General features: G+C 49.5%; 1 protein-coding gene across 4 annotated transcripts in view; it reads left to right on the forward strand.

Moving 5' to 3' along the window:
- DENND4C (DENN domain containing 4C) overlaps positions 1–24,074 on the forward strand; it is a 170,285-nt gene that overhangs the window by 49,632 nt on the left and 96,579 nt on the right. For 3 of the 4 annotated variants that reach the window (XM_090038783.1, XM_090038785.1, XM_090038784.1), the window contains 2 exons: positions 305–626; positions 15,323–15,575. In XM_090038783.1, coding sequence (XP_089894909.1) covers positions 322–626; positions 15,323–15,575 — 558 coding nt within the window. In that variant the 5' untranslated portion in view covers positions 305–321. Of the gene's footprint in view, positions 1–304; positions 627–15,322; positions 15,576–24,074 lie in introns of those variants that run through there. The other variant, XM_090038786.1, reaches the window with a different exon arrangement.

Raw genomic sequence — 24,074 nt, forward strand, 5'->3', positions numbered from 1 at the left:
GATGGTACAGGGAGACTTAAGGATGGCCACAGTTAACAAAAAGTCATTTGAGCCTTTTTGGGCTCTTAACTTGACAGAGCCTATAGTTGCTATAATTGATCTTGCCTACTTTTGCCAAATGAGGTTTTGTACCCCAAAGCACCTGATTATGGCATTACAGCTCAAAACTCCAGTTCCTTCAACATTTGTGTTTAATTTGGCAGAGTTTGAGATTTACCTTTGTTTCTTTAGCTTTGGCTTTTGTGAAGAAGTTGTAGAAATATTACTACTTGGAAACTATGAACAGGAATTTTTTTATTTTTAGGAAATTGAGGTACAACCATGATAGAAGACAAAGGTCCAAGGGTGGCTGACTACTTTGTAGTGGCAGGACTGACTGACACTTCAACTCTTCTGGACCAAGAAATAAGCCGCTGTGAAACGAAATCAACCGGTCCAAAGGCTCCAATTACAGACATTGCTGTCATTATCAAGTCAGCCGGTGAAACTGTCCCTGAGGGTTACACCTGTGTTGAAGCCACCCCCACAGTCCTTCAAGCCAACTTGAACTACGGCAGTCTTAAAAGTCCAGAGCTTTTTCTTTGCTACAAGAGGGGCTGGGACAAACCACCTCTTACAGACATTGGGTAAGATTTATTTTTCTAGTGATTTCTGTTATCTAGTGATCATAAATGGTACTTCTTTGCAAAAAGAGGATGATTCCTAAAGCAGGAAATAGTAAAAAAAAAAAAAAAGAGAGAGAGAGAGCATGTGCTCTGACAAATTGGAAATTTGTAAGTAGTGAGTACACTGAGGCTTGAGATTTATTTTCTGGTATGTAAGAATTGCAGAGTGGTTCAGTGGGAAGAGATATGAACTGGTGAATGGTATAGAGGAAAATGGAAATGGAAAATATGCATATCAGTGATTTTAATAAGATCTAATGAATATGAACTGCACATAAACACCTTTATAAAAATAGATTTTGCTTTTTAATGGCTGTGAACAATATATCTGGTACCAGTCGTCTTGTCTGGAGTCTCTGAGCACCTGTATGGTTGCCCACAAGGTCAGGCAGGGTTGTATAGAGTGAATTAACCTTGTAGTACAGCGCTTCTTGGTTTAGTTATGACCTCTAATTCTGTATTTAAAATAAATGCGTACATACAAAATTATAATATTGCATCTCTAAACTTATTAAAACAAGTCTCTGATTTTTAAAGCTTTTTGGAGCTTATTTTTGTAACAAGTAAATACTATAGGAAGTTTGTTGCCCATCCTGTATTGAAAATATTTGTGAACAATTTTTTTTTTTTTCACTGAGGACAAATACATTAGCTTAATTTTTTTTAATGGATGCTTTTGTAGCTTCATGTAAGCAATGTTTCATAATGGAAAGCCCTCTATTTTTGTTCACTCTTGCCTCAGCTGGTCATAATTTCTGAAACCACAACTGACTTTTTTTTTCAAATTGTTTTGGAGAGTAATCTTCCCAAAATATTTCCTCCAAAAGTTGGTAGAGGGGGGATGAATTGTAAAACTCAGTCCTTCGGTATTGGAAACAGTTCCTTGTGGAACTGAACTGCTTTACGCTGTCTTACTCGCTCGCAGTCTAGACTAATGCTGGGGCTAGGCTTGGATGGAAAACTGTTCTTCTGTCTGAAGATTTTTGAGATTTTTTTTCCACTTTAGTAACTTTTTGAGCCTTTTTGGTGGGAAAAATATGAGATTAACAACCCTCCTCAGAAAAGCCAGTACCTCAGTAGTTAGGGTAATAGCCTGATATGTGAAAAGTCCAAGTTTCTGGTGAGTAACCTAGTGACTGGCTTAATAAATGGATGCTCTGGGGTGTCTGGCATTGAAGCTGACCAGAAATTCAGTCTTTTCCAAGAATGTTGAATTGATTCTTATGCAAAGCTTTAGTTTCCCTGAATTGGCATTTTTCAAGTGAAAGCTCGAAGATAACTTTGTTACTCTCTGGTCTGCCCAGAACCCTACCTGTTTGGCGCACATGCTTTCTCTCAGGATTAGACACGTTATCTTTTCAGCTAATACAGCTGTTTTTGTTTTCTTTTAAAGTTACTTGTGCCATTTGCCAATTTTTATTTGAGACCCAAGGAATCTCATCAGTTTCCAATTGGCAGGTTTTGGCAGTGACAAACGGCTTACTGTTCCTTTAGGGAAATGAAATGTTAGTCTTGCTTCTCAAAGTCCATTGGCCTCAGATTTGACAAATGTACAAAAAATGTGCAAAACTTTCGTAGAGTAGTTCAGGCAGCACTGGTGAGGTAGGTTCCTATAGGGGAAAAATAGAGAGTTATGTAATTAATTAAACTTAAGCCAGACTGGTAATAAAGGAGGGAGATGGCTGTCACAGTGGGTTAGGGGTGCACAACTCTATACCACCACCCCTGGTGCTGCCTGGTGGGCAGGGCGCACCTCACCTTTAGTGGCCATGGCGGTGTGGCTGGCATGAGGTTTCTGTAAGCAGCAGCACTGAGTCTCCACTCCTTGCTCTGCCCTCCCATGCCAGGTCCCACCCACTGGGCCATGGAGGCAGCTCCTGCCTGGTGCCTGGTTCAGCCAGGCCTCAGCCCTATGCCCCATGCCTTGCTGTTGGCACAGAAATCTGGGGGGGCATGCACCCCCAATGCATCACCAATGGTGTTGTCTGTGCCCACACACACCTCCTTCCCCACACAACCCTTGCCCCATGCACATGCAACTTTCCCCACATACCCACCTGGTGCAGTGGGAAGCTGTGCCAGGAGAGATGGGGAAGATGAGGGCAGAGGAAACATCAGACTGCCAGACCAAAACATCAGCCTCGCAGACCAAACAGCACCCACAACTACAGCCCAGCCCAATGAGTGAAGCGAATAAACAGGTAAGAGATAGGGGCCAGGGTACTAGGGACACTGGGACTAGGGGGTCACTACGCACATCCACAGGTGGCCTCAAATGCCTCTACACAAACACTCGTAGTATGGGCAACAAGGAGGAGGAAGCTGCCCTCCTGCTGGCTGACACCAGCCTGGACATAGTGGGGATTACGGAAACGTGGTGGGACTCAATGCATGATTGGGCGGTGAATGTCAAGGGCTATAGGCTGTACAGGAGGGACAGGATAGGAAAGAGAGGTGGGGGCATGCCACTCTATATTAAGGAGGAATACACATCCTCGTTAATTAGCAAGGAGTCAGGGGAGGGGCACTCTGAAGTGCTTTGGGATAGAGTACAAGGCAGTTGAGGGGAAAGAGACTTAACGGTGGGAGTCTACTACAGACCTCCCAACCAGGGAGAAGAGCTTGACCTGGAATTCTTGGGTCAGCTCACAGAGGTAGTGAAGGCTAAGGATGTGGTAGTCATGAGGGATCTGAACTTCCCAGACATCTGCTGGGAAGAACAGTCAGCCAGGTCTGAACGATCATGTAGGTTCTTGGCCAGAATGAGGGACCTCCATCTAACCCAGGAGGTGCACAGCCCCACCAGGGGAGACGCCTTGTTGGACCTAGTGCTGGCCATGGGTAATGACCTGGTGAGGGGGCTGCGGGTGCTCGACCATCTGGGTGACAGCGATCATCGCCTGCTGGAATTCACCATCCAGCACAAGGTGGCAAAGGCACGCAGTAAGGCAGTGGCCCTAGATTTTAGGAGGGCAAACTTCAACAAGCTAAGGAGGATAGTTGAAGAGCTGAGGTCCCGGGGGGAGGGGAGCCAGGTGTCCAAGGAGAGTGGTTGCTCCTTAAGGAGATGATCCTCCAAGCCCAAAGGAAGGTAAACCCAATGAGAATCAAAGGGAGCAGGAGAGCACAGAAGCCTCCATGGCTCACCAAAAGCATCTGGGAATGTCTCCTTACTAAAAAGGAAGCTTAGACCCAATGGAAAGAAGGGGTCATCACCAGGGAGGACTATTCTGTAGTTGCTCGGGGATGTAGGGGGGTAGTTAGGAAGGCCAAGGCAGAGATGGAACTGGGACTAGCTTCCCAGATTAAGGACAATAAGAAGTCCTTTTTTAAATACATAGGGGGTAAAAAGAAGGTCCCGGGTAATGTGAGGCCCTTGCAGGACGCATTGGGAAATTTGGTCGTCACACCAGACGGCAAAGCTAACATGTTTAACGATTTCTTTGCCTCCGTCTTCCTAAGTAGGGACCAGAACAGCCACCTCCCTGCTGGGCCCCCCTCGGGCCCCGGGGGAGGCACAGCTGGGCCACGGGTTAGCGAGGATTTAGTTAGGGAGCTTCTGGAGGGGTTGGACGTATTCAAGTCAGCTGGTCTGGATGATCTCCACCCTAGAGTTCTAAAGGAACTGGCCGAGGTCATTGCAAGTCCCCTGGCACGGCTTTACGGGCACTTGTGGTGCTCTGGTGAGGTCCCGGAGGACTGGAAGAGGGCCAACATGGTTCCCATCTTCAAGAAAGGCAGGAAGGAGGATCCGGGACACTATAGGCTGGTTAGTCTTACCTCAATCGTAGACAAGCTGTTTGAGAAAACTATGCTGGCACACATCCAGGAGGGGCCAGCAGGGGACTGTATGCTTAGGGGCAACCAACACGGGTTCATCAGTGGCAGGTCCTGTCAGACCAACCCGGTGGCCTTTTACGATCAGATCACCAGATCATTAGATGCAGCGGTAACAGTGGATATAGTCTTCCTGGATTTCCAGAAGGCTTTTGACACTGTCTCTCACCCCGTTCTCATTAAGAAACTGGGGGGTTGTGGTGTAGACACCCACACAGTCAAATGGGTCGCTAACTGGTTGGAGGGCCGCACCCAGAGGGTGGTAGTGGATGAGTCCTTCTCAACCTGGAAGGATGCGGGCAGTGGGGTTCCGCAGGGCTCGGTCCTCGGGCCTGCACTGTTCAACATCTTCATCAGCTATTTGAACGAGGAGGTAAAAAGCACCCTGTTCAAATTTGCTGATGACACTAAGATGTGGGGGGACGTGGGCACACTGGAAGGATGCAACAGGCTACAATCAGACCTAGACAGGTTATAAGGGTGGGCGGACGAGAATAGGATGGGTTTCAACACAGACAAGTGCAAGACGATGCACCTGGGGAGGAACAACTGGCACCATACCTACAGGTTAGGGAACTCCCCTCTTGTCAGCACGGCGGCAGAAAAGGATCTGGGGGTCATCATTGACTCCAAGATGAACATGGGCTGGCAGTGTGGAGAGGCAGTTAGGAAGGCCAACTGCACCTTGTCATGCATCCACAGATGCATCCCGAGCAGGTCCAAGGAGGTGATCCTCCCCCTCTATGCGGCACTGGTCAGGCCGCAACTGGAGTACTGCGTCCAGTTCTGGGCACCACACTTGAAGAGGGATGTGGACAGCATGGCGAGGGTCCAGAGGAGGGCCAGTCATATGACCAGGGGACAGCAGGGCAGGCCCTATGAGGAGAGGCTACGGGACCTGAACCTGTTTAGCCTCCAAAAGAGAAGGCTGAGGGGGGATCTTGTGGCCTGTTATAAACTAGTCAGGGGGGATCAGCAGGTATTGGGGGAGTCACTGTTCCCCCAAGCACCGCCAGGAGTGACCAGGAATAACGGTCACAAGTTGGCAGAGGGTAGGTTTAGGTTAGATATCAGGAGGTGCTACTTCACGGTCAGGGCGGCTAGGGTCTGGAACCAGCTTCCAAGAGAAGTGGTGCTGGCTCCTACCCTGGGGGTGTTTAAGCGGATGTTAGATGAACATCTTGCTGGGGTTGTTTGACCCCAGTATTCTTTCCTGCCATGGCAGGGGGTCGGACTAGATGATCTGCTCAGGTCCCTTCTGACCCTATAAACTATGAAATGATGAGATCAAGGTGGGGAAGGGGGCAGGCAGGGGTCATAGGTCAGGAGTAAGGGCCACTGGCGGGGCTGTGGGTTGGCAGTGAGGGGCAATGGAATAAGCAGGACCAGGGCAGCAGCATGCTGGGTGTTACCAGATTAGCCCATCACTTTGGGGTGTGCTCACTTATTAGGGGTACATTTTTGGGGTCTCTGTAATTCTATCAATGTGCTACTTGTGTTAGTTCTATTTCTGTATGGAGCTGTATCTCTCCCTTCTGCAAGTCCTCACCCCCAATGGAGCCACTCTTTCAATGGGGCTGTGTTCCTCCAGCCACCAAATCAATCATACACATGCACAGATTAATGTGACATGCCTGACCCGGCTGGGTTGATCAGCGTGTACAGGCTGACAACACCCTCATATGCCAGGAAGCAGTTCATTAAGGTAACAAAATGCAGTTGGACACAAGCGCACAGGTGAACAGAATACCTCTGAATTGGGCTAGGTGTCCAGCTGACACCCTCATGGGCCAGAATTCAGTTCATTAGGGCATGTCTGAACCAAACAGGGTCAATCAGCCTGTACTGGCTGATCCTCTTATGTGTCTCAAACTCGGCACATCCCAGTCTTTTGCCCTAACTGTCCTAGTAGCGATAGCTCATGGGTGAGCAATTATTTTGGGCAGAGGGCCGCTAAGCGAGTTCTGGCAAGCTGTTGAGGGCCACATATGTAACCCTGCCCCTTGACAGGTGCCCCACCCCCTGTTGCCATCTTGGGACCAGAAGTCCCACCACGACCTCTGACCCTTGCCACTGGAAGTCCCACCCCTTGCCCTTGGAAGTACTCCTTTGGAGAAGGTTTGCTATCTTAGAACTGGGGGAAAAAAACAACCAAATCATGTACAAATACCTATAATATTCTATTTTAATTCAATTAAAAATATATTTTTGTCCTGATACGTGTGTGTTTATGCTTTTATATGTAGAAGTGATTGCATAATAGCTCAAAATGCAGTCTTACTCTTGTAGAGTGTGCAGGAGTGTCAGGGGGTATGGGTGGGTGGGTGGATGTGGGGTTTGTGAGGAGCTGTGGATGCATGTGTGGTATTTGTGGGTTGTATGATTGTGTCTGGAGAAGGGAGTGGCTGTGGGATTGCAGGAAGGGTTGCAAGGGAGGAGTCAGCCGGGCCCTTGCTGCCTGAAGCCTTGTGGCCATGTTTGCACTCCAGCAACTCCTGACATGGCCCAGGATGCGGGAAGTCCAGGGAGGTGGCACGGAACTTGCATCATGCTTCTGAGGCTTGGGGCGGTAAAGCTTGGCTGCCCTCCCCACGAGTGGCCTCGGGGTTGCCACCAGCCTGGGGGGATGGCCCAGGCCCCCACCACACCCCACTAGGGCCCTGTGGCCTGGCAGCAGCTTGCCCCCTGGCTCCCGTACAGAAGGGGAGGCTGCGCTAAGAGCCAGAGCAGAGCCCTCAGCTGCTTTTCTGCTTCAGCCTGCTGGCCATGGGCTATATTTTGCCCACCCCTGTGATAGCCTCTTGATGAGCAAACCCCACAGTAATTTTGGGTTTTACAGGGGTCTTTGGCTTAGGTAAAAGAAGCATTGTTGCAGAGCAAGTGGGAAAGGGAAAGCAGAAAAGGAAAAATACACCTAGTTACCACCAGTTTGAGTATAAAAAATTATTTATTGCTAAGTATACGAAATTTATGATGGCACTAGTAACAATAGCCATGCAAGGAAAAACAAACAAAAACAATTACAATATTACCCTGTTTCAGTTGAGTATTTGGGGAAACCTAGCTCAAGCTTAACTAATACAATTCAGGTTCAGAAAGCTACGGGGAGGGGGAGGGAGCTGGGATTCCAAGGCACTTGGATGTTCTGTTGACAGGCAGAGTTCCTAGCACGATCCTTGAAGGTTAAACAGGCAGTGGAAAGAGACAATCCGTTTATCCCAGCTTCTCGAGAAGAACAACAGATGGTGTCAGAGAGATTTCTCCCTCTTGAAGCACACTGTTTGCTGTTTTACAGCTTTCTTATACCCTTAGTCCAGCCTCTTCAAAGCATTCTTTTAATTGTGTAAATCAAGAGGGTCCCAAGCCATAATTGACAGGGAAAATCCTGTTACAGTAAAATCTCCGGTAACCGGCACCTTACAAGCTGGCATGCTCTGTTAACTGGCATGCCAGCTTGTAAGGAAAAGTGAAACTGGAAGTGCCCACCATGTGTGCACTTCTGATTTCTCTGAACCCCCATGGCCAAAGCAGCCTGCGCTGCTGAGTCCCCATGGCCCAGGGGCATAACAGGGTGGACAGAGCCTGCTTCCCTGTACCACAGGGCCTGCAGGAGAGGTGGTAATGCTGCAGGAGGGGTAGCAATGCTGCAGACACTGGGAAAAGCAGCAGTCCAAACAGGCAAGGACACCTGTTCAGGCTACTCAGTTAACTGGCATATTTTGTTGTCCGGCATCCCACATTCCTGGGGAATGCCAGATAACAGAGCTGTTACTGTATATAAACAGTTTCAATTTAAGTGGATTACCCTTTTCAGTGACAAGGGGTTATCTGGTTTGGAACATCTCAAGAAACTGATTAACAACCAGGAAAAACATAAAGTTTTAAGGAGTAACCAGACACCTAGGAGTCAGCTTGAAATTATTGTGAATATAGAAGATATACTGGAAGGGATGCATTATTTCTTCTCAGATGGCCTAGCTATGCTTGCACTGTGAAGTCAGCATCAGTGTTTTGTGTTTTACCTGTTGTGAATAAGCCTTATCTTAGCATGACTTTCAGATCTTACTGTAGTCTTTTAACGTATTTTAAGGGGATTACTTGGAGCGTTCATAAACTTTGTGGGGAGGACTTCCACCAGTCATCCTGGTAAAAGTATGACAGCATTTGTGGTCAGGGCTCCAACAGGCTGGACATTGTGATGAACCCTTAACCACTGTTCAAATGTTGCCCATACCCCCTCTGACTTGGTCTCTTGCCTCAGCATTCCCTAAACCGGCAATCAAGTTTTAGTCGATCAAATTTCAGTAGGCCCTCCCATACTGGGACTGGGGAATGTACGACTTGGGATGCCTATTACATTTTTCTTCTGTTTAGTTCTGGTGAGGTGTGGGGGGTAGGGAGGAAAAGGAAAAGTCCTTTTATAAGTCCAGTAAGCTGGGTGCCGGGGTTCCCTCAGGAGCACAGAGCTAACAGATAACACAGGGCTGCTCAGCACCACAAAGCAGCAGGGACAGAGGGGGACAGCCACAGCTTGACACATGTCCTGATAAGCAAAGGGGGCAGGGGGAATTCTGATTTTTCCATCAAAAAAACAAAAACTCCGAACTATATAGTTATTTAGAATGTATTTTATTGTCATGATTTGAGGCACTGGTACGCTTTTTTTTTTGCTTAAAAATTGTAAATGTATCAATAAAAATTGTGCTCAACTGATAGATATAGATATATAGTGGCATTTCATTTTAATCGTGGAAAAACGTGGATTTGGGGTTTTTTATCAAAGAATTTTGGAGATGTTCATTCAAGTGAGGTGGGGCTGAATGCACAAAACTACTTTAGTGTTCACTCTTAGCTTTCATGGACATCAGCAGATTTCACAGGATGGTGAAATCCCCATTTTGTATTTATTCGTAATAGCTGATACACTCTTTTCCCCACAGACTGAGTATAACTTGAGAGTGTACTAATACTTAAAACTTTTTTTTCTATATTTTATAGAAATTTAGGCTAGAAATGCTCATTTTTGAGGAAAGCTGTAGATTTCTGGAAAAGCAGCAATTGACTGTATTTACCTGAATCCAAGATTACTTGCAGTTTAAGACAGCTGCCCAATAATTATATTTTAGACATGGAAAAAATTGTTATAATCTTCTATGTTTAGAATCTAATTATGAGAGGTCATCTTAAATTTGTTCCCCACTTCTACCACTCTCCACCCCCCAACCACTGTGGTGGGAAAGCAGGTATTGCGGGGAAGGTAAGCACTGGGGAAAGCAGGCAGCCTGATTCCTGCCCCTTGTTTCCCTCTCTGAAAACTGCACCCCCCCTGCAGCCAATTGCCCCTTTTGTGCCTCCCTCCACCACCTCTTACCTTCCTGCTCCCCCCCCCCCCACTTCCACTGCTGTCCTTGGGTGATTCAGGCATAGAGGGAGCCCCAGAGCCACTTGTGACCTGCTCCTTCCCAGTGCAACAGGGAGCAGTTGAGTTGGGGACAGCAGTAGTAGTGTGTAGATTCCTTCTTCCCTGCCTGGCTCCCTGCCAATGAAGTAGATGTGGGGTGGGAGGAGGTAGGCAGGGAATGGACTCTGGAAGGAGGAACCAGCATGTTGCTGATACTGCCCTCTGATCAAGCTCGGCTCCCTGTACACACATTCGGCAAAGTTCTCAGGCACCAGGGGAGCCCCAAAGCCGCTTCTGCTCCACACTGCAAGGAGCAACTGTGGCAGTGCACATTTTCCTCCATCTAGCCTGCTCCCAAGCAGTGGGTTGACAGGGAGAGGGAAGATGGACAGGGAAGGAGGAACCTGCAGGCTGCACCACTGCCACTGTCTCCAGCTGAGCCAACCTCCCCGTGCTGCTGTTCTCCGCAGCTCTCATCTGAAGCGTTCTGCTACTTGATTCTAAGTCAAGTCTTGGTTTTCCCCATGTTGAATGGGGGGAAAAAACTTTATCCTGGAACTGAGTAAATAGGGTATTTTGCTGACGATGAGCTGATGCATTGCTTCATACTTTGAGAGCAGGTAATGACGCATGTGCAATATTAAAAAACAAAACAAAAAAACAAAAAAACTTATAAAAGAACATTGGAGGTATTCTCGGATATGTAAAGAGAGAATTCACATCTTGAAGAAATGATGGCCTCATTCCAAGACAGTCCTCATCCAAACAAACCGTAATGAAGTCAGTGTAAAGACCCCTGTTATTTAAAATGGTCTTTTGGGTTGGGGCCAAAACATGCAATTACAGAAATTGGGAACAATTCTTACCTGTCAAAAGGTTTATCTCCAAAATGTGGTACAATATGCTCTGATCAGGGCTTAGCCTCTGTTGCTGACTCTGAATGGGTATAATAGTTAGAAGCTGTGATCAATTAAGTATATTTTTTATACACTCAGAGAGCATGTCTACATATGCATTAATGTGACGTAATTACCATTTGGTACCTTCACCTCTGAAGGCATGGCACCATGAGCTAGCTCCAGATCTGTGGGCTGTAGGTTGCTAACCTCTTATATTGTTTCTGTAGCATCAACACAAGCTAGTGTTCTTACCCCGTCACAGCCACTGCTGAATTGGTCAGCCAAAAACTGCTGCTATTTGGACAGTAGTTGTGAGAGGATTAAAGCTATAGCTCTGTCAACTATGCCTCTCCCTCTGGGGCTGGCAGGGAGAGAAGCATGGTGGCTGTTACCAGTTCCATCCATGCCTTTGTTTCTTTAGTCCAGTGGAGAAAATCAGCTTCCCTATTTTAAGATGCTCCAATTTTGAGGGAAAAAGCAAATGTGGCATGAAAGTAAATACAGTATGTGATACTAAAATAAAACATGGGTCTTAACTTTAAAATTTTCTGAAACTTAATTAAGAAATGTTAAGTTTAACTTTAACTAAGAAATGTTCAGGGCGGCTAGGATCCGGAACCAGCTTCCAAGAGAAGTGGTGCTGGCTCGTACTCTGGGGTCTTTAAGAGGAGGCTAGATGTACACCTTGCTTTGACCCAGTACTCTTTCCTGCCATGGCGGGGGGTCGGACTTGATGATCTACTCAGGTCCCTTCCGACCCTAGAAACTGTGAAACGTGTTACAGTAACACCAGCATTGCATTGTATGTTTTTTGAGGAAATTAAGCATGTTTTATTTCATCCTGCTAATTAATATAAGAAGGCTATATAGGCACAGTTGGGAAATGCTTCCATGAACACCTTCTGTCCAAAATGATTTAATGTAAAATTGTCTGCCATTTTCCATTGTAAGATCTTCTTTACAGTGTATTTTACTTTTACCTGTGATAACTTACCTTTGGCAATGTAATAAAGGGAATGTTCCCTGTACATCTCTTTTTTTTTTTTTAATATATATATTGCATTCAGTGTTACTTGAGCTGCTGTGAATATACAACTATTTCTTTTAATCCAAAGGAGTAATTTTGTGAAACACTGCACTTTGATCTGATCCATGTTCCTGTTGATTAGTGTTGCAAGATCAAAAGGAACTAAAATGGCTTTTGAGTGCCCATGAGCAATTGATTTATTTTTGTTAACTAATTGACTAGTGTAATCTGCTGCATGCTAACGTAATACAAGAAATCCTTATGCTCTAGGTACTTAGTTTTTTCAAGCATGTGAAGATTCAGTTGCTTGAAAACTTCAGCCTGACTGATTTAGTGATCCCTTAGTTTTAGTACTTGAGAGAATTGTAATTACAGGTGCACTGTCCACTTTATAGTCCATTTAATTTTTTTTTTTTTTTTTTTTTTTTTAGACTAGGAACTAGATGCTGTCATCCTTGTAATAAGAAAAAGAAAATAATTAGCTTGTATCCTTAGTGATGGAAAGTACATTTGTCAAATCTGACACTTTCCTGAATGTGCAAGTGCTTCATGAGTGCTACAGGAAGGATTAGACCAAACCATTACTTCGAGTGTGGGAGGAGGACATGAGCTTTAGTTGTATGTTGTGGTATAGTTTGACCTCTGCTTTTCTTACCGCTGGCCATAGCCCAGTGACTCACTTTTTACCAAACATACTTAATACTAATTGTATTCCTAGAAGGTATTTAAACAGAAAACATTAGCCAATTAAACATGGGTAATTTTAGGCTAAGTCTTAGAGAGCAAACAAACCATGAATCTCAACATGTGCTGGTTTACTTTTTCTAAAAGTTCCCCAAGGCCCCCAGCATTTCTCTTAACAACAACTGGAATGATTTCAGTGACAATGTAATGCCTCTGAATGCTGATAACATGTAGCATAAGATATAGCGAAGTACAACATAAGCAAATATTGTGAAAGTTTCCTTTGCCTCTGACAGCGCAACACTTACTACTCCTGTAGTTAGACACAGTTAAGTGGCTGGACTGCCAGAAATGGTGAAGACCTACCACTCTTTAATTAAGTCGCTTTTTTTTTTTTTCAAGTTTCTCTGCAAATGTTAGTTAATATACTGTTATCCTGCCCATGTTCTTGTGAAACTGTCAGTGAGAATACAAACTACATGCACAGTAATGACTTGGCCATATGCAAAGCTAACCACAATCCTAAAAGGCCAGCCTCTATGTGCCTGTACAGATAACCTGATATAAGTGTGTTGGATCTTGGCTTTCTCTGATTTAAAAATAAAAATCACAATTTTTGGAATAAAAAAAGGAACCCAAAATCCACATTTTTCCACCATCAAAATTAAATCTGTGTATGTATACACATAGATGCATACATACACACACTAGCCCAGTGCATGTCAAGAATGACAGGGAGGTGGGTGGCTAGGGTCAGTGGCCTGCATCCAGCTCTTCCCTGCTCCCTGTCAGGGCTGTGCCTGCTTCCCCTCCTCCCCCTCCCCCTCCCCCCCCACTGCTTTGGGGCTGGGGCCAGACCACCCCCTCCTCCATCTGCTGGCCTCACCCCTATCTGCTCCGTCACCACTGCCTGCAGGGCCAGGGGGACAGGGCCAGCATGCCTGTCCACTCCATTTCTGTGCCCTGCAGGGGGGATAGGGTGAGTGCTGCTGGCCTCGCACCCCTCCATCCGCTCTGTCACCCCCACCTGTAGGGTTGGGGGGCCAGGGCCAGCAGCACTGACCTTGGCTTAGGGCGGGCAGGGCCACCACAGCTGGCCCATACACTCCACTGCCTGCTGGGGGGGGGCAGTGGGGACAGAGGCCTGGCACCAGACTCATTCCCCCCACCCTCACCCCTGCCACTTTGGTGCTGGGGCCACTCCCCCCACCCCCACCTGGGAGGCCACCGGGGACAGAGAACAGCATCTGGCTCTGTCCCTGCTCCCCTTGTCCAGCCCCAGTTCCCCAATTCGGGCCTGACCCTGTTCTGTCACCCTTCCCCATCACTTCAGGCCTGGCCCCTTCCCCCCCTGGTGGTTTAGGTCCAAGGCCGCTCCCTCTGTCCCCCACCTCGCCATGGTAGCCCTGGCCCTGTTCCCCCCTCTTCATGCCACTGCCTCCTTTCCCCTACTGCTGCAAAGCCAGGCTGCCAGGCCAGGCCTAGTTCCCCCCCCGCAGTTGTCGCAGGGCCTGGCATGTCCCCCCCGTACCCTTTGTTTCGGGGCCAGGTTGGGCCCTGTGTGCTCCCCTGCCTCCCTGCTGCCATTGTGGGGATGGTGCTGGGCTTGCCACCCCGCACCTTCCCTGCCACTGTTTAAGGACTGGGCCGTGTTGCTCCCCCCACCCTCCCTGCCACCGTTTTGGAGCAGGGCCTGCTCCTCCCATCCACCCACCCCCTTCTACATTGGCCTGGACCCTGCTGCTCCCCCCTCCCCGCATTGCGAGGGAGCAGTGTGGGAGAGAAGGGGCAAAGTCAACAGCACTGGCCTTGGCGTGGGGAGGGGCCCTGCTGTATTGGCTGGGGGGGCAGTGGGGACAGAGACCTGGGGCCAGCGGGGACAGAGTCCAGTGTCCAGCCCTGCATCCCCGCTCCCCTCATCCAGAAAGGGGGGTGCTCCCCCTTTCCCCCACTCTTGTTGCAGGGCTAGCCCAGGGCTGGCCCCCCCACTCTCCCTACTGCCATTGCAGGTGCACTCCCCATATCCTCCATTTTGGGGCCAGGTTGGGCCTGGCATGCCCCCCTGCCCTCCCTGCCACCATTGTGGGGCCAGTGCCAGGTATACCCCACCCCCACATTCCCTGTTGCCATTTCAGGGCCACTCTCTCCCACCTTCCATTTCAGGTTGGGGCCAGGCCTGGTGCACCCCCCCCCCCCCGCCACCATTTTGGGGCCAAGTTCACTCCTCCCAGACCCACTACTCCCTACCCATCCCCACATCGGGAGGGAACAGTGCGGGACAGAGGGGGTTAGGCCAGCAGCGCTGGCCTCAGGAGAGCCACTGTATTCACTGCCTGCAGAGAGCAGGGTGGGGGGCCAAGGCCAATGCTGCTGGCCAGGCTCCCTCTTCCCTGTGGCATTGCAACCCCACTCCCCCTGCACTGCTGCTGCCACCTCCTGTTCCGTCTGCTCCATTGCTGCCACCTCCAGGGAACAGGGCGGGGGGGGGTGAGGCCAGCGCGCCCCTCCCCACTCCATCCCCTATGTCCCCACCATCATGGTGGCTGCCACCATCTCTTGTCTGAACTCTGTATTTGCACTCTGATTTGTTGTTTCCATCAACCCATCAGTGTGAATAAAGCGTTCTAGACAGACTTTTATGATAGATTGGTAGACTGATTAGTGGTGCTTCATTTTAATCATGGAAAAATGTGGATTTCGGGTTACTTTTTTAAATACAAAAATTGGGGATTTTATTAATCAGAGAAAACCACAATACCTGTTTATTAGTAGGTAATGTTGTAACTCTCTGTGTTCTTCCTATTTACAGAGTTCTATATGAAGGGAAAGAACGGGTAATTTCAGGCTGCGAGGTGATCCAGGCTACTCCATATGGCCGATGTGCCAATGTTAACAACAGTTCAGCTACTTCCCAACGAATCTTTATTACCTTTCGAAGGGCTCCTCCTGTTCGGCCTCAGAATTCTTTGGCTGTAACAGATATTTGTGTTATTGTGACCAGCAAAGGAGAAACCCCTCCCCATACGTTCTGCAAAGTTGACAAGAACTTAAATTGTGGCATGGTGAGCATGAACTTGAGTTTATTTAAAGCTTTCAGTCTTTCAGAAACTGAGACAATGCAGGAAGGTTTTCTGCATTCTTGTTACTGTTATTGCTGCATCTATTTCACTGTTAGTACATTTTCATTTTGAGTATGATTTACGACATTTTAGTTTGTTGTTTCTGCTCTTCCTCCGGTACCTCTGCCAGGATTATTTCCATGAATTTACCACTCACTTTCTCAGTGTGAACATTGACAGACTATTCCTCTTAAGTTCCGCTGAAATGGGCATTTTCCTGCTTTCCTGCCTGCCTTCCACTTTGGATGCTGCAGACTGGGCTTGCTTGGAGCTGCATAAGATGACTCTCTGGCTTTCTATCTCTTTTATGACTCTCACCTGTCTAAAAGTCTCTTACTTTTGTTTATCTCCCTTTATGATATTTTTTCTTGGTATTTTTGCCGTGGTTTTTCTTTTTTTCTGTTCTCTGTCCCTTCCCCTTTCTTTTTTCCAGTTTTTCTGTCTGTGAGTTGCCTTTGTCTACTTTGCAGCTTCTTTCTTACTGTTCTTTCTTTCTTTCTTTCTTTCTTTCTTTCCTTCCTTCCTTCAAGCACACCACGCTATGGTGGGCAGTGCCTGCCTTTGAGGCATGCTGTGCTCTTGAGGGAGCACTGTACCATGTGGAGGATAGCTGTCTTCAGTACACGCTCTGATGTCATGACCGGTTTGGGTGATCGGACAGACTGCAACTCTAAGCTCTCACCGCACCCTGGGCTCTCACCAGGTTCCTTTTTGCTTTTTTTCTTCATGTTGGAAGCTGAAGGTTTTGTCACATGTATGATTGGATAGAGCAGGGTATTATAGAATCATAGAAGTAGGGTCAGAAGGGATCTTGTAGATCTTCAAGTCCGAACCCCTGCCTGGGCAGGAGAAAAAACTGGGCTCAAATGATCCCAGCTAGGTAGGCATCAAGCCTCCTCTTAAAGACCCCCAGGGTAGGAGCCAGCACCACTTCCCTTGGAAATTGGTTCCAGATCCTAGCCGCCCTGACTGAGAAGTAGTTCTTATGGATGTCTAATCTAAACCTACTCTCCAACAGCTTGTGGTCATTATTCCTTGTTATGCCAGGGGGCGCCAGGGGAAACAAGGTCTCTCCCAAACCCTTCTGGTTCCCCCTAGTAAGTTTATAGACGGTCACCAGGTCGCCCCCTCAGCCTTCTCTTGTGAAGGCTGAACAGGTTCAGGTCCCGCAGTCTCTCATTGTAGGGTCTGCCCTGTTGTCCCCAGATCATGCGGGTAGCCCTCCTCTGGACCCTCTCAATATTGTCCACATCCCTCCTGAAGTGGGGCGCACAGAACTGGACACAGTACTGCATGGGGGGAGGATCACCTCGTTGGCCCTGCTTGAGATGCACCTGTGGATGCATGACAAGGTCCAGTTAGCCCTGCCAACCGAGACCTCGCATTGTCGGCCCGTGTTCATCTTGGAGTCAGTAATGACTCCAAGATCCCTTTCTGCCTCTGTGCTCTCAGGAAGGGAGTTTCTCATCTTATAAGTGTGCTGCTGGTTACTACTGCCCAAGTAGTATTGTCAGTATTGAAGTGCATCCTGTTTTTGTTAGCCCACCCCTGTAACCTATCCAGGTCTTGCTGCAGTCTTTCCCTCCCTACTGGCGCGCTCACCTCACCCCAAATTTTGGTCTCATCAGCGAATTTAAACAGGTTGCATTTCACTCTGTTGTCCAAATTGCTGATAAAGAAATTGAACAGCACGGGCCCAAGGACCAAGCCCTGGGGGACTCCACTGCCCACTTCTCCCCAGGTCGAATCTGACCCATCCACCACCACCCTCTGAGTGCGACCCTTCAGCCAATCTGCAATCCATCTGACTGTGTAGGCATCAGTGCCACAGTTGCCCAATTTTTTAATGAGGATGGGGTGTCAGAGGCTTTGTTGAAGTCCAGAAAGACTACATCCATGGCGACACCTGCATCCAAGGCTTTTGTGACCTGATCATAAAAGGCAATCAGGTTGGTCTGACATGACCTGTCCCTAATGAAACCGTGCTGGTTGCCCTTGAGCATCATCCCTGAGGCTGGCCCATTGCAGATGTGCTCCATGATTATCTTCTCAAAGAGTTTTCCTAGGATTAAGGTAAGACTGACAGGCTTATAGTTGCCCGGGCCCTCCCTTCTCACTTTTTTAAAGATGGGGACCACACTGGCTATCTTCCAATCATCTGGCACCTGGCTCAAGCACCATGAGTGCTCATAAAACCATGCCAAGGGCCCTGCAATAACCCCTGCTAGCTCCCTCAACACCCTGGGGTGGAAAGCATCTGGAGCTGCTGATTTGAACACATCCAGCCCCTCCAGAAGCTCTCTAACCTGGTCCTCCCCAACCTGAGGTCTGGAGGCGTTCCCCTCAAGTCCATCTTGCATCACGGTGGGGAAGTCCCGGTCCCTGCACAAGAAAACGGAGGTGAAGAATTGGTTAAAGAGGTCTGTTTTCTCCTCTGGCGTAACCACCAGATTGTCCAGAGCATTTTGCAGGGGCCCCACATTTCCCAGTGCCTTCTTCATCCTCTCTATATATTTGAAGAAGGACTTTTTATTATCTTTGATTTTGGAAGCTAGGAAGTCCTAGCTCTATGTCCGCCTTAGCTTTCCTGACAGCCCCCCTACACGTTCGAGCAGAGGAGGTATACTCCTCTTTGGAGATACAACCGGTGGAAGGGGAGTGCTATGCCACCTTTTTGGCAATCAGGCATTCCCATACACCCTTGGTGAGCCAGGGGGGCTTTCGGACACTCCTGCCCTCCTTGCTTTTTGTTGGGATGGTCACCCCTTGAGCCCTGAGTATCGTTTCCTTAAGGAATGACCACTCAACTTGGGCACTGAGCTCTCCCCTGCTCTCGAGAACCCCAGTGCCTCTCCCATTAATCTTAGCTCATTGAAGTTGGCCCTCTTGAAGTCTAGGGCTGCTGGCTTGCTGCAGGCCCTTGACACCCTGCGCTGGATGGCAAATTCCAGCAAGCGATGATCGCTATCACCCAGGTGGTCAAGAACCTGGAGGCTGCTTACGAGGTCGTTGCCTGTGGCCAGGACCAGGTCCAACAGGGCATTTCGTCTGGTGGGACTGTGCATGTCCTGAATTAAGTGGAGGTCCTATATCTCGGCCAGGAACCTGCTGGAACGGTCCGACCTGGCTGACTGTTCCTCCCAGCAGATGTCTGGGTAACTTAAATCACCCATGACAAGTACATCCCTTGCCTTAAGTGCCTCTGCAAGCTGGCCTGAAAATTCCCGGTCCAGCTCCTCCCCTTGGTTGGGGGGTCTGTAGTAGACCCCCACCGTTAGATCCCTCTCCCCACGGCCTCCTTGTATCTTGACCCAGAGCACTTCAGCTTGCCCCTCTGACCCCATTTTGCTGGCAGAAGATATGTATTGCTCCTTGACATAGAGTGCCACACCTCCACTTTTCCTTCCTTCTCTGTCCCACCTGTAAAGCCTATAGCCCCTAATGCTAACTGCCCAGTCATGAGATGAATCCCACTAAGTTTCTTTAAGCCATATTATGTCTGGGTCTGAACTGGCTATTCTGAAGGTGAGTTCTTCCTGTTTATTCCCCATAGTACGAGCATTTGTATATAGGCATTTAAGGCCTTGCCTAGCTGCGTGTGCCACCCCCCAATTTGAGAGACTGTTTGGACCCTTGTTTCTTACCTGGGCACTCCTTGCATTTGTCACCTGTCTTTTCTGAGTGGTGTCTCCTCATCTTCCTGCGGCCCCGTCCCCCGGTGATGCGAGTTTAAAGCTCGCCGTACGAGATCAGCCAATCTGGAAGAGAAGACGCACTTGCTTTTAGGAGAGAGGTGAAGCCCTTCCCAACCCAGCAAGTCTCCCGCCCGAAAGCGTGGGTCATTATCAAGGAACCCAAGGCCTGCCTGGTGGCACCAACTGCGTAATACTGGTTGACCTTGCCAACACAGGCTTCGTGTCGCTGTCCCCCCTACTCACCGGAAGAAGAGAGCAGAATACCACCTGCACCCCTGTCTCCTTAAGCTTGTCCCCCAGAGCCTTGAAATCCTTCATAATGTGGTCAGGGTTGCCCCTGGCCGCGTCACTCGTCCCCACGTGGATGACAACCATGGGGTATTGGTCTGCAGGTTGGATGTAGGCCAGGATCCTCTCCGTGATGTCTCTAACCCGAGCCCCAGGCATGAAAGAGACCTCTCGCGTCATGGGGTCAGGCCAATGGATGGGACCTTCCAGTCCTCGTAGGATGGAGTCTCCTATGATGTGAATGCAGCGTTTCTTCCTGCTGGTGTTCACTCTCTGCCCATGCTTTATCATGTGGGGAGTGGCATCGTCTCCGCTGGAGGCAGTTTCACTGTCTTTCTCCATCACAGCTGCCAGGGCGTCAAACCTGTTCCCCAGGTGAACCTGGGGAGCTTCTACCACTCAAGGCTAGCAGCTCTGGATTTGGACACCTTCTGCCACTCCTGCGTTTGAATGCGTCTCCTGTGGGGGCTGTACAGTGGGCGACTGGGGGCCTCGGAGAACAGAAATAAGCATCAATTTCATCCTTTGCATCCCTGATCCCCCTCAGCCTGGAGCTCCCTCACCTGCTCCTCCAGGGCCCTAAGTCGTGCACAGGAGGGACAGGCAAGGGGACCACCAGGCCCTCTCCCCTCCCCCTGGACCCCACCGAGCCCCCCCCCACAGATAGGGGGCAAGGGGCCACCGACCCTGCCATGAGCTCCGTCCGGGTGGAGGCCTCAGAAGAGCCCATGGCAGATGGCCGCGCCCGGGCAGCTGCACACTGCGTCTGCACCATGTCTGCAGAGCTGCGCTTACTGCTTTTGCTCACTGGGGGTGTCGCTCTGGGCAGCTACCTCGTACCTGCCTTACGTGAACGCTGGTGCAAACACTGGCACGCCCTTACACAGTGTGCCTGTTTGCACGCGCGGCTCGGGAGTGCGGCTCCCTGTTGGGCGAGCTAAGAGGGCTCTGGAGGACTTCCCCTCTGGATCCGCCTCAGCTGCGCTATACTTTCTACCCCACTTACCTTAGGGGGAAACCAGCTGTTGCTGCCTCCTCAGCTGTCTCCTCTGCAGCTGCTGCCTTTGCCGCCAAGGTAAGGTGGGTACACATGTGGCACACGTGCACCCTGCTCCCCAATAGGAATCATTTGTTTACAGAGGGCTTTGGTCTGTACGACCGAGTGGCCTGTGTCCTGACCACATAACGGCATGTTAGGTACCATGTGTAATATTACAAAGGTGTCTGTCACGGTGTGATGTTATGAATGTAATGGCATGGTACTCTTGATTTGATGGTAATTTGTCTTTGCTTTGTATATTGGACCTGGACCCCAGAGGGGCCAACTTTTTGTACCCTGAACCTCTGAATAAACTAGCTAAAATGTTAGTCCTTTCCTTCTGAGAGGTGCTCTTAATTCCACTCTTCTTTCTCTTTTTCTGTTTCATTCTTTTTTTCTCCCCTCCTGGGTAATTATACCCCTCACTTTTTTGCTTTTTGTGGCCACATTCGCAGACCATTTATCTCTGTAGTTTTATATATACAATTTTTTTTTCGTTCCCTTAAGTTTAGCTTTTGGGATTAACCCAGCCCTAGCAGGAATGGCCACTCCTACACCCAGTGGCTGGCATGGGGATGCCTCACAAAATCTCCCTCTTAACCATGGCTTGAGGGTTCATACCACTCCCTATGTTTGGGTTGGGGTCGAGGTCTAGCTGATCTCCTGGGATAGTGTAATGGATGTTATGCAGTTTGTGTTAACATGGTCCCAGTGATTTACTTGAGCGCTCCCACCCTGATCAACAGGGTGTGTGCAGAGAGCCTGGACATCACAGGCATACACTATCTTGTCACGCCCCTAGACACCCAGGTGGTGAGAGTGGTGATTTCCAGCATGCCCCCACACCTGTCCAACAGGTCTCAAGTCCATTGGCTAGCTCCCGATGGGGTTCCTATGAGTCCCTTTTGCCAACTGATCAGAAGCAAGGACCCAAAGCTGAAGCATGTCCTGTCCTTTCGGAGGCACGTCTTCATGCTTCTCAGGGAGGGCCCCCAGTCTCTGCCTTGCTTTTTGAACCTCATGCTTGACAGGTTTGTGATTTTATTTTTCCTTGGGGAAGAACATGTGTTTCCAGTGTGGTAGCTCTTCCCACCTAGAAGCCCAGTGCCCATAAGGGAAAGCAGCTGGAACATCGACAGCTGCAGTGGCGCCAAAAGATGGAGCATCCACTTCTGAGACACAGGCCCTGCCCAGTGAAGCCGGGATCTCTTCCTGACTTCCTTTCACCCTCATTCCATCTGAGGAGCTGGAGTCTCTGGCATGACAGCACCATCCAGCAGAGGAACTGGGACTACTACCCAGCACTGTCCCCTGCCTCCCTCCCCCTGGTGCAAAGGCTCCACCAGGTGGAAGGGCTGATGTCTCCACTTGCCCTGGCTGAGGTGGTTGGGATGGCTAGTGACTGTGGCGTCAGGGCCCTGTCAGATGATGAGGCTCAGGCCTCCTCCTGACTGCCCTTCACTGCTGCCTTTTCTGAGGTGGCTGGCCCTGGGGGAGTGGGCTGGGAGTGATCCGATCTGTCCCCTACAAAGGGGAGGTCGCCTGCCACCAAGAAGAAAAACAAGGGAAGGAAGATGAAGGGGGCCTCTCAGGACACTCCATCCATGCCAGGACCCTCCTTAGCTGACTGACCGTACTCTGGCTGTCCTGCTTGGCAATCCCATTGGACATGACTGCAGATGGGAATTACCTGCTGGCAGAAGAGGCAACAGTGGGGGTCACCAACCCCTCGCCTCTCTCCCAGCTTCCAGAGTCGGGTGGCAGTAAAGATGATAAAGAATGCCTCTGTTTTGGAGGCCTCACCAAGGGGGTGGCAGAGGAGTCTGTTAACCTCTTAGTTTCATCCCAGTTTACTGGATTGGATGGGGAAGCTAGTGAAATGGAGATCCAGCTTTCTGAGTGTCGCAAGCGGGATGAAGAATGACCTCTCTGCCCTCAAGAAGGTGGGGATTGCTGTTCTGGAGCCAGTCCTCGACCTGGACAATGAGAGGAGGTTGATGTGTCTAGACATTGAGGAAATAGACACTGCATTTATGGGGGAGCTTCTTCCTGGGGTGTAGCCTCGCCGTTCTTCTGTTGGAAATGTCCAGCCAATGACAGACACCCCCCCCCGCCGGGTCGCCTCCAACTATGGGGGACACCTGGCCTTTTTGAAGCAGACCAAAGGACAGAAGAATGCTCATCACCCAGTGGTACACAGATCCTAAGCTCTTTGGACGCAGCTCTAGCAGCCTTGACAAACTTATGCAGTAAGATCTAGGCACCCGGCAGCTGGCTTACCGTCTGGAGAAGCTCGCACAGCAGGTGAGAGATGAGTGGGGCCTGGGGGCCCTGGAGAAGAGCAGAGCAGGGCAGGATAGGTCTTCCCCGACCTGTCTCTACTATTTTGCTCTGGTCTTGGCTGCTCACTCTTCCACCTACACCTTACCCTGCTCTTCCTCTCCCACATCCGCACCCATGGCAGCCACAGCCATTAGCACTTTTAACATCAACGGCTGTCAAGATCCAGTGAAACTGGAGGCTGTCCTGGAGCTCCTGCACCAGAAATGGCTGGCTGTCACCTTCCTCCAGGAGACACATTTTGACGGGCTCAACCAGGTGGCTTGGTACACTGTCTGGCAAGGCTACCTGTTCCTGAGCCTTGGCACCAACCTCAGCGCTGGGGTCACGACTCTCCTATCGCCACAACTGCAGCTTCACATGGCAGTGGCATGGGAGGTAATCCCAGGCTGCCTGCTGACTGTCCATGTTACCCTAGCACAGGGGTGGGCAATTATTTCAGGCGAAGGGTACTTGCTTACTGAGTTTGGCAAGCCATTGAGGGCCACGTGACAGGCAGCCAGGGGCAGATAAATATTAATTTTCTAAATTTTTTAGTGGCCCCACGCACCAGATAGAATGGCCTGGCGGGTTGCATTTTTGCTCACTCCTGCCCTAGCACAACACCACCTGGTACTCGTCAATGTCTGCTCACCCACTGATGGCCAGGAGAGGGTTGCTTTCTTCGAGACCTTGGCCACCTTCCTGCACAACGCTAGTGAGGATGATGACCTGCTTCTCGTAGGCAAGAACTTTAATTGCACCATTGACATCTCATTCAACCACACGAGGCCTGAGCCTCACCTGCTCTCAGCCCACAAGCTGCAGTCTGCCCTGGAGACCATGGACCTTGTCCACGTCTGGCGAGCCCTGCATCCCGGTGTCCGCCAGTACACCCAGGCCAGAATGAGCGCTGGTGGTCTCACCATGGCTCGCCTTGACTACCTTTTATGTCACCAGGCACCATCTGCCACTCCTGCACAGTGGCCTCATTGTTCCCTCAGGCTCGTCAGATCATGGCCGGGCCTGCTGTAAACTGAGCTAACCTGGGAGAGTCTGCCTGCAGGCACCTTTATTGATGCTTCAACACCAGCCTACTTA

This window comes from Crocodylus siamensis, chromosome 3, assembly GCF_052110815.1.
Source record: "Crocodylus siamensis isolate JL-2025a chromosome 3, ASM5211081v1, whole genome shotgun sequence".
NCBI classification, from domain to species: Eukaryota; Metazoa; Chordata; order Crocodylia; family Crocodylidae; genus Crocodylus; species Crocodylus siamensis.